The following is a 9694-nucleotide window of genomic DNA, read 5'->3' on the forward strand; positions in this document are numbered from 1 at the left end:
CAGGAGCGTTTTCTTGAGCCTTCTGTTGATTTTGGTGGGTGCATGCTATTTTGCAGAAAGACTGGGAAGAATAGCAGCGGCTGGTTCAGTTAGCTGCAGCTGTTGGCTTTAATGCATGTTAGAGGACAAATCTGAGCTCTGGATGCATTTTCACCTTCTTAAAATCCATCGTTGTGGCATTCGTTCATACTAAAACTTCATTTGACCACGACTTGCCTCTTCTTGTATATTTGTATTGGCATGTATTGCTCAAGCAGTGACGTGCTCATCACTTCAGAGTAGAATAAGTCACTCCCTAACATCTAAACCGAGTGTAAAGTAGCCACAAAGCAAATGATGCCTTTTTAATCTCCTGTATACAAGCAGTTCTCTTAATCCCATCAACTGTCTAGTTTTGGTTGTAAGGAGCGGTCCTCCTCATCCATCTCATTGTAAAGTGACCCCCCCCCCCCCTCCCCCCTTCCGATATAACCCCCCCCCCCTCCCGACCGCCTCCCATTCCACCTAAGCCAGTCATGTGCCATTTCTTCTGCGATGGGACATGGTGAAGGCTACGCCAAAGCCATCCTACCCCCCTCAAAAGGACCATTGAGTGTTCATGTGCACCTCTGGAGTGTTTTTTGAAGTGTTAAAACTCACCTCGGGGCCACACTCACAGCTCTCTTTACTCTCTGTTCACAGCCCCGACGAGGACTCCTGTCAGAAATTTGTGCCATTTATTGGGGTAAGAAGTTTCTATTGATAGATAAGATTATAAACTCATTGTATTAAGTTTAATTCTAAACTGAAACCTTTGTTATTCTTGCAGGTTGTGAAAGTTGGGATTGTGGAGCAAAGCCTCTCAACCTCAGGTAAGACAGTTTATTCTTTTTAAAGGTGTGGTAATATACTGTATTTAAGCCTTTAATACCTCACAGTGTGATGTCATCTATAAATACAAGCTTTACGCATCATCTTCAACACAAAAAGAAGCATGTGAGGAGGAAAGAAAAAAAAAAGTTCAATTTATTGCTTTAATTTACCTAATAAATTTGATATAATTGATGTATTTTACTCTGAAGCCTTGTCCATAAGATTCATTATTTCCCCTCAATTTGCAGTGGACTCAGATGATGCGATGGGGGGCAACACAAGCATCCTGTCATCTCCAACGCCCCCATCGGCTGGCCCGTATGGGAAGGAGATTGGGGGCACCCCGCCACAGTCTCCCTCTGTGTCCACCGCCCTCTCTGGAGCTGGGTATGTAACAGAAATGAAGTGGATTGTTGAAGGATAATCACAGTAGCATTTATTGTGAGCTGTTTTAGCTGTGAGCTTTCTCTGCAGTGTTCCTGACTACTTCCCCTTTTTGTAGTTCTCCGTGTTCAGGCAGTGAAGTGATGGGGCTCCAAGTGGATTACTGGACGTGGCAAGGCCCTGAGAAAAAGAAAGAGGGAGAGAAGAGGGACGTGGGACTGAAGAATACCCTGAAGAGTAACTTCCGTTCACTTCAAGTCAGCCGCCTACCCTGCGGAGGAGAGCTCACCCCTCCACCCAGCATGGCCATGACCGTAGTCACCAAGGAGAAGAACAAGAAAGGTACCCTCGGGGGGGAACATGACGAGCAGCACACATGCTTTATATTTTTAAAAGAACCAGTCACAGTGCATGGTGAGGTGGAACATTTCTGGTGCTTAGCTAGAGGGGATTTGTCATCAGTGTTAATACTCTGAAAAATGCAGCACATCTCCCCATTTCTAAAAGTGTTCTTGCATAGTAGGGATGAGTTGAAAAGCGAGATGTCTTCTGTACTGCAGAAAGCCTGAAGAACTGTACAAAAAAAAATGAAAGGAAAAGAAGTTTTTGGCTTTTTTTCCGGACTCAGCTCACTCTCATGCACTCTTTTTCTTCAACAGTGATTTTTCTCAGCAAGAAGCCCAAGGAGAAAGAGCTGGACTCTAAGAGCCAAGTGATCGACGGTATCAGCCGGTTGATCTGCACAGCCAAGCACCAGCACACGATGCTGAGAGGTAAGGCCAAACCACACTCAGGCACTGTCTTCACAGCTGAAACTCTGCTGCCCCCTGGTGTTCATGTCAGCTCTCTCCTCCCTTTTTTTTTTTTGTCTCCAGTCACTATCGACGGAGTGGAGTGGAACGATGTCAAGTTTTTCCAGCTCGCTGCCCAGTGGCCAACACATGTCAAGCACTTCCCGGTGGGAATCTTCGGTTACACTAAGCCCGTGTGACCCCGGCCACCATCCTCTCACCACCGACCCGACTCTCCGCTGCACTTGTCTCACAGAGAGGCTACAGAGAATTAGAGGAAAAGCCAAACGGGCCCTCTCCACCCCCTTCCGCGCCCCCCCACCCCCCTCGGCAGTAATAGTTTTCCTGTGGAAATCTTACTGACTCACAACCACGTGTTCAATACACAAACTTCATGTTGTCAATTTGATGTTTTTTGATGTTGATGTTGGGTGGTGGTGTTGTTTTTTTTTACACACTACAAAAAGAACAAGTACTATTTTGTAAGATTTGTGCTACCGCCTCGGAGGTATTTTGAGGTTTTTGACAATTTGCCACATTTCGATAATGGCAGCTGTGTTTGCACTTTGTTTTTGTTAACATTTTATTATTTCTGTGAAATCCTACATTTATTGTTACTCTATAGACAATGGAGGAGTGTGATGGTGATGTGCAGTGGCGTGTGTGAGATTGTTTGAGACCGTGTTTGTGTTTGTTGTTGAAAGTTGGAATATTGCTGTGAATCTAGACGGAAACCTTCTCTTCTAAACTCAGCGCTAAGTTTTCTTACTCGTCCCTTTACTTTCTCGGAAAGGTAAATTTTTATAGCGGAGAACGTAAAAGTTCTTTTTTTCCTCGTTGCTTTGAAGCACGCTGTGCACCGAAAGCAAATCAACAAAGACAAAAAAAACAACACAAGTAAGGTATTTTTGAAGGTAGCTATAATGAATGTAGCTATAACACATTTGTAAAGGAGTTCATCCAATCAGTTCATTCATTGTAAGTGCTGCAGATTTTCTATTGACGTTAATGTACAGACCTGTACAGTAACAACCATTTAGAAGCAGGGTTAACATGACACAAAACATTTTTCAACTCCCAGCAGCTGAATGCCAAATTTTTGTGTTATTGTTTCAAGGCCCTGATTTGTTTTTAACTACTCCCTCCTGCCCCCCCCCTCTCTTCCCCAGCTATAGTCTCCACCTGTGGTGTAATTAGGTCTTCTGGGAGTCATTTCAGATTTTAACAGCATTCGTTGTGCGTTGAACTTTGATGCACCGGGCTTATCTGTCAGGACGTCTCACAGACCTGAAGTAACCTAGCAGAGTCTGAATCGCTCCAGATGTGCAGTGATGTGCCAAAGTCAAGTTTGTTTTACAGTCTAACCACCAGAGCTCTTGGCATGGCCAAACTTCATAGTATGTTGAGCTATAACCTGAAATCATACATATAATGTATTTGTGGTCCCTGTGGAGATCAGTATTAAGATTACTGAACTGTTCATGTTGGGGGAAAAAATATGAAAAATAATTTACTATTGCTCCACATTTGGCCAAATCTGAACACATGAAGCATTTACAGTAGGTGTGCACATTCTACTAAAGCAATTACCGTTGTGACCTTTTTACTACAGCTTCACTGTGGCTGGACATGCAAGTAAAACCCAACCTAGAACATACTGAGAAGTTGGTCATTCAGTATTGTGTAGGCCTGCTATGGCAAAATGACTAAGAAGAATGAGTTGGTCTGACTTGAAACATGCTTTGAGATCCGTATGGAGTGAAATGCAAGTATTGAATAGTTTTTAAAATATGATGAAAAGTGTATGAAGTCTTGCCAGATGTCCAAGTCACTGCCTATGTGTGTCTGTGTAGGTGTGCTATATGTTTGATGGTACTCCCTGAATAGTGTTACGTGAAACTTTTGCAATAGGAAACCTTTGGACAAAGGGCCTTCTGTATGAGTTTGTTGTTGCTTTTTATAAAGTGAAAACTTACAAGCTTTGATAGGCTGGCTTTTTTTTTTTTTTTTAGTATTGTATATAAATATATACAAGATGTATTATTGTGAATTGCAAATCCCCCCTTCCACTAAATTGAAAGCACAAATAGCTTACTTTTATTTCTTGACATAAAATGCCAAATATATTTCCAGAACTCGAGAACTATGAAGTCGACTTGTACAATGCAAACACTATTAGGTTGTTTATGTAATTTCTCAGACATTTCCCTCACTTTTTATAATGCACTTTCATGTGGTTTTATACACATTTTAGCTCAAATTGGGACAGTTTGGTTTTTTGAGGTGAAGTGTTTAAGAGGTGTTATTTTTGAAATGTAAACCACTACCTATAGATAAGAGAAGGCCGTTTCTTTTCTTTTTTTTTTTTTTTTTTTCTTAAATAGTTTTGAAAATGACCCTTTTTCATAGGGATGTTGTGTTTATGTTGATGGGTTCAAACGCCCTCTGAGGTCTGAATAAAACCTTCATGGCTGTCTGTTACTTAATGTTTTTGCCACTTGATGTTGAAGAGCTTATTTTGCAGCTACCACCGTATGTGTCTGCCTGTGACTAAACTGTCCAACTTTGCTTGTCTCCTGCTTTTTTGAGAGTGTTCACCATCTTCTCTTAGCTGGGAGACCAACTGGCCCTTACTTACTAATAAACTGGGGCTGTGAAGGGTTAGCCAGGGCAGAGTTGTTTGAGGGAAATTTGTCATGTGTTAGCCTTTTAAAAACTAAACGGGCATAATGTCAAGTGTATTTCAATGTATTTGACCTCAAGTTTTTTTTTTCTTCTTTTGCCCTAAATCTAGAGGTAGCATGGGGGTGTTAAACAAGGCTGGATCAATGAGCAGGCATGCTCACTTTATGTCACCATTTTCTTCAATTAGAAATTGAGCACTGCAAAAAAACTAACTTTAACATCACTGTTAATGTTCATTAATGGTCAAACTACACAGATGACTACATGCCACCTCATTGCTCCTGTTACTTGAAATGCCACCCAGTGTCTTTGCACAAACCCTATTTTAAAAGACATGACAGTATTTTTAAATTTACCACTAAAAAAAAATATGGGTTACTCTGCATGTTTTACTATAGATGTAAATATGTTTTGGATTTTTATATTGTTTTGTTTCTTTCCATGCTCTCACAAGCAGTTGTGTTTAATAAAATTTTTAATCTTCTGTACAAACAGCATGTCTTTATTCATCTTTTCTTCTCTGAACATTAGATTCACTGTGACTTCATTGTGAAGAGCAAAATAATAATAATACAAGACAATTAGAAGCAACAATTTCAGTCCAAAAACATTTCCAGACTTGTGTTATTTAGCTGATATTGAGGGCAGGTTGACGTAACTCTTCATAGGAGGTAGTGGTTTAATCTTGCGTCCTGCCCAGCCTCCTTTCCTCTGCCACAGGCCGCTGGAAGGCCGAACGCCAAACCACCGATTACGACCTGCTTTGCCGATGACCTCTTTATTATGATCCACGTTGGATACACGTCCCACCGTTACAACGCAGGTCTCCAGTACCTGTGTGTGAAGAAGACAACATTAATGTCAGATCTGAGCAAAGTCTAAATAAGACAGGTGGAATGTTAATCCAGGTAACCTCACCTGCACTTGCCGCTTTGAAGGAAGCTGAACGATCGCTGTTCCGTTCACTTTACGCAGCAGAATGCCACTCGTGCCTGAAAACAGAAAGAAACACAACAGTCAGTTTGGTTATTATTACAAATCAGATTTCATATATTTAGTTTTTTCCCCCCAAATTACAGTTGTACAAGATCAGAATAAACTCCTACAAGAAGTCTAAAGGAAACACTATAGCAGAGAACAGTTATTAATAGAGAATAATGTATAAATGTGCATCAGTACATGCAATAAATGGGATAACTGATCAATGGTTTCAATCATTAATCAAAATGTGTTCTGGTTCAACCTTTGAGTGTGATATACTGCTGTTTCTGTTTTAGATTATTGCCACTTGAATGTAATTGTTTTTTTGGACTGCTGCTCTGACAATACAAGCAATTCAATGTCATCACCTTGGCAACAATGATCAAAGTATAATCAAAATCATCTGCAGTTACAGTTACAGATTTGATTAACCCTCCTGCTGTCAAGTCAAGGAAGGAAGGCAGGAAGAAGGAAGGAAAGGAGGGAGGGAGGAAGGAAGGGAGGGAGGAAGGAAGAAGGAAGGAAAGGAGGGAGGGAGGGAGGGAGGAAGGAAGGAAGGAAGGAAGGAAGGAAGGAAGGAAGAAGGAAGGAAAGGAGGGAGGAAGGATGGAGGGAAGGAAGGAAAGGAGGAAGGAAGGAAGGGAAGAAAGGAAAGAAGGATGGAAGGGAGGAACGACGGAAGGAAAGAAGGACAGAGGAAAGAAAGAGAAAAGGAGGAAGGGAGGAAGGAAAGGAAGGAAGGAAGGAAGGAAGGAAGGAAATAAGGACAGAAGGAAGGAGGAAAGAAGGAACAGTCAAAAAAGACAGGGTCAATTTGACCCCGGAGGACGACACGAAGGTTAAATAAAACACTAACAACAAGCAGTAGACTACCTGCAGCACGGATGTACTCTGATCCCTTCCCTGGTTGTATCTCCAGATTGTTCACCAGTGTCCCCACAGGAAGAGCTCCCAGTGGGTAAGCATCGCCTTCGTTGGCTGAGACTGCAAAGTAAAACAAAAAGCTCATAATTGTGGTTTGAGTCTAGTAATTTCATAATAGGAATGGTCTGCTCCAGAGTTTTTGGAACTTGCGATATAAAATGACTGAAGTACTCGAATCAGGCCGTGCATCCTTTACCTGCCATGCGCCCGATAACTCCAGATGTTTTAATGATGTCTCCGGCCTGCATGTTCTCTGTTGCGATGATCCATCTCTTCCGGGTGCCTCCAGCCACCAGAGCAATGTCAGCGGACCTGTACAGACACACACATCAGGAGGATCAACTGTATGTTCATTATTGTTATTAGATATGGTAAATAAAGTGTTGTTCGGCAGAGGCTTATCTAACCTGCAGGGGTCGTATCGCACTTCCACAACCTTCTCTTCGAAGGGCTTTGCCTCTCTTTCTGGCTCATAGCGCAGTCGCTGGAAATCTACCCACCGGTATTTTCGCTTGTGGCCGCCGCCGATGCCATGAGTCCGTATCTTTCCTGCATGGAATAAAAACAGATGATCAAATCCGTTCACTTGGATCTAATCAGAACAAGTACGGCAGCTGGCACTTCTCCTCTTCCGCTACAATGACCACACACTCTTTACCTGTGAAATCTCGTCCTCCTGTCTTTTTCATTCCTATAGGTTTGATGGTGTACTTCTCCCTCTGCTTCCACAGAGTCTTGTTCTGCTCCAGAGAGGCTGTGGTGAGGAAACCTCTACACTGTTCCACACATGTCTGAGCTCCCAGCTTGGTCTGTGCTACTGCCTGTCAACACAAAAACACACAGTCTGTTAAGGGAAACATAAATAATGATATGAAGTGGCTGATATTTAGTGGGTTTTTTTCATCACTTACATGTTCAACAGTGTTAGGTATGGTAGCAAAAGCCTCAACACTATTTAAATATACTTTTAGATGTGTGAAACCTTTAAGTTAAATGTGAAAAAGGGTGATTTCACTATTTTTTTCTGGCCTTTCTATTTTCATAAGCAAAATAAAGGTTTCACAAATGCAAAAGTGGGTTTGACTGAGTCTCTAGAGTCTCTTTGGTAATTGAGTTTAGATTTGACAAGTTTTAGTATAGTGGCTCTTGATCTGGACTTGGTCTAATGTCATCTGGAGTGAGAAATAGCAGTGAAATCACCCTTTTGTCTGTTTTCCTAAGTAAAATAAAGGTTAAGGCTTTTGCTAGTGGTGAAAACACACAATCCAAAATCTAAATCTCATTGTAATATATACTATTTTTCCTTTAACTGCCAATCAGGAACTGTTAAGTGTTTGTGATGTGTGGTTTTCAGCTCTCTGGTGTGTCTGACAGCTGATGTTTACCTGAGAGGACAGCAGGGCAGGCTGGGAGACAGTCAGGGAGCGCAGGGCTCGAGTTAAACACCACACCGCCATCACGATCCTCCTGACAGACCTGAGGAGCAGAGGAGAGCCAGTTGAGTGTTATGCAGCGTTCATATTTACAATGCAACATCTGAAACTTTCTCCTGCTTTTAGTCTCGCTACAGCTCAACAAACAGAGTCCAGCTGATCATTGTTACTCAACAAAACTGCACCATTATGTGTGTATTGTGTTATTCTTGCAGTGTCAGTAGTGTCTACACTGTTATTAGAACTTCATAGGAACCTTTATGACATGCTACGCTAACGTGAGCGACCGCTAACGTAGCATGTAGCTATCAGACTAATGTTTAAAGCAGCTGAATAACAGGTCTAGTCTTTTCTTTGGTGATTTAATAGAAAAGACCGGGCTGTATATTTATAATGTAACCGCCTTCAAATGTAACGCAGTGTAATAATAACATGAAACCGACCTTTCTTTGGTGATTTATTTCATTACAATCCTCTCACCAGCGTCCTTCACACTCCTACACGCTGCGACGCGCGCTGATGACGTCAGATCAAACCGGGGAGCGTTTTAATTTTGATTTAATTTTGATTTTCTTTTTCTCTTGTTTATGCTGGATCCGTTTCTCTCTTGTGTAGAGAAAAACTAAAATCGAGTAGTTCTTTGATTTTCATTTTAAAATACAAAAGATTAAATTACTGTTTTTCTTTTTCCTGGTCAAAAAGGGATGAGCAGAAATTTTAAAATGGCTTGATTTTCTTTTCATATTAAGAATAACAAAAAAATAAAATCACCAGCAAAGAGAAAATGACCCGTTTTCTCATATTCTGAGTCAGATCAGATGACGTTATCAAGGCAAGAGCGCAATAAAGATCAATATGAAAAGATTTTTTAAAATCCTGTCCACGTCTCAGGATCAATAACTTCTCTCAGGAGACATAAGTTCTCTCAGGAGAAATAAGTTCTTCCAGGAGACATAATTTATCTCAGGAGACATAACTTCTCTCAGAAGACAAATTCTCTCAGGAGATATAAGTTCTCTCAGGACAAATACGTTCTCCCAGAAGACATAACTTCTCTCAGGAGACATACATTCTCTCAGGAGACATAAGTTCTCTCAGGAGAAATAAGTTCTTCCAGGAGACATAATTTATCTCAGGAGACATAACTTCTCTCAGAAGACAAATTCTCTCAGGAGATATAAGTTCTCTCAGGACAAATACGTTCTCCCAGAAGACATAACTTCTCTCAGGAGACATACATAAATAAGTTCTCCCGGGCAAAATAAGTTGGCTTGAGCTATAGGTTTTGACAGTTGGTACCTTGCTGGCTTACCAGCTGTAAAAAAAAACCCAACTCAAACTGGTCAAACCAGTTAACGACTTTAGCTGGATTTTCCAGTAGGGTGAGATAATAATTATATTATTTGACTGACATGCACGCTTTAAACCTGTATAATACTAAAATGTGGTTAACTATCCCTGATCCAGCGTCCTTTATTTGTAGCTCCTAGGGTTTGTATGCCGATGTGTCATAGCAACCGTTCAGTAACATTTCTAAACCAGCTTTTTCATTCTGGTTCAATTTTACCTCTAGGTGGCAGTAAGCTCAAATAATATGTGGAAGAATTATTTTTGAATGCGAATGTGGGGAATATACCATTATTG

At 41.2% G+C, this 9694-nt stretch overlaps 3 protein-coding genes across 4 annotated transcripts in view; 1 reads left to right on the forward strand and 2 right to left on the reverse strand.

Moving 5' to 3' along the window:
* zmp:0000000755 (phosphofurin acidic cluster sorting protein 2) overlaps positions 1 to 3943 on the forward strand; it is a 45195-nt gene extending 41252 nt beyond the window's left edge. Inside the window, exons 19-24 of the mRNA XM_053333325.1 lie at positions 682 to 724; positions 809 to 851; positions 1101 to 1239; positions 1355 to 1578; positions 1896 to 2009; positions 2112 to 3943. Of these exons, the coding sequence (XP_053189300.1) occupies positions 682 to 724; positions 809 to 851; positions 1101 to 1239; positions 1355 to 1578; positions 1896 to 2009; positions 2112 to 2227 (679 nt within the window). The 3' untranslated portion in view covers positions 2228 to 3943. The remainder of the gene's footprint in view (positions 1 to 681; positions 725 to 808; positions 852 to 1100; positions 1240 to 1354; positions 1579 to 1895; positions 2010 to 2111) is intronic.
* fhip2a (FHF complex subunit HOOK interacting protein 2) overlaps positions 1 to 9694 on the reverse strand; it is a 229426-nt gene that overhangs the window by 81932 nt on the left and 137800 nt on the right. The gene's annotated exons all lie outside the window — the stretch shown is intronic.
* On the reverse strand, positions 5196 to 8563 carry mrpl2 (mitochondrial ribosomal protein L2). Of its 2 annotated transcripts, none has more exons than XM_053333338.1 (8): positions 8494 to 8563; positions 8003 to 8093; positions 7276 to 7438; positions 7025 to 7166; positions 6814 to 6929; positions 6567 to 6677; positions 5631 to 5704; positions 5196 to 5546 (listed from the first exon to the last, which is right to left on the reverse strand). In XM_053333338.1, the coding sequence occupies exons 2-8, from the start codon at positions 8072 to 8074 to the stop codon at positions 5337 to 5339; spliced, it is 888 nt and encodes a 295-aa protein (XP_053189313.1). In that variant the 5' UTR covers positions 8075 to 8093; positions 8494 to 8563; the 3' UTR covers positions 5196 to 5336. The 2 variants fall into 2 exon arrangements, with proteins under 2 accessions (XP_053189313.1, XP_053189314.1); XM_053333339.1 differs by lacking the exon at positions 8494 to 8563 and adding an exon at positions 8400 to 8408 and having other exon boundaries at positions 8003 to 8094.

The sequence above is a fragment of the Scomber japonicus genome, chromosome 14 (assembly GCF_027409825.1).
Source record: "Scomber japonicus isolate fScoJap1 chromosome 14, fScoJap1.pri, whole genome shotgun sequence".
Classification (NCBI taxonomy): domain Eukaryota; kingdom Metazoa; phylum Chordata; class Actinopteri; order Scombriformes; family Scombridae; genus Scomber; species Scomber japonicus.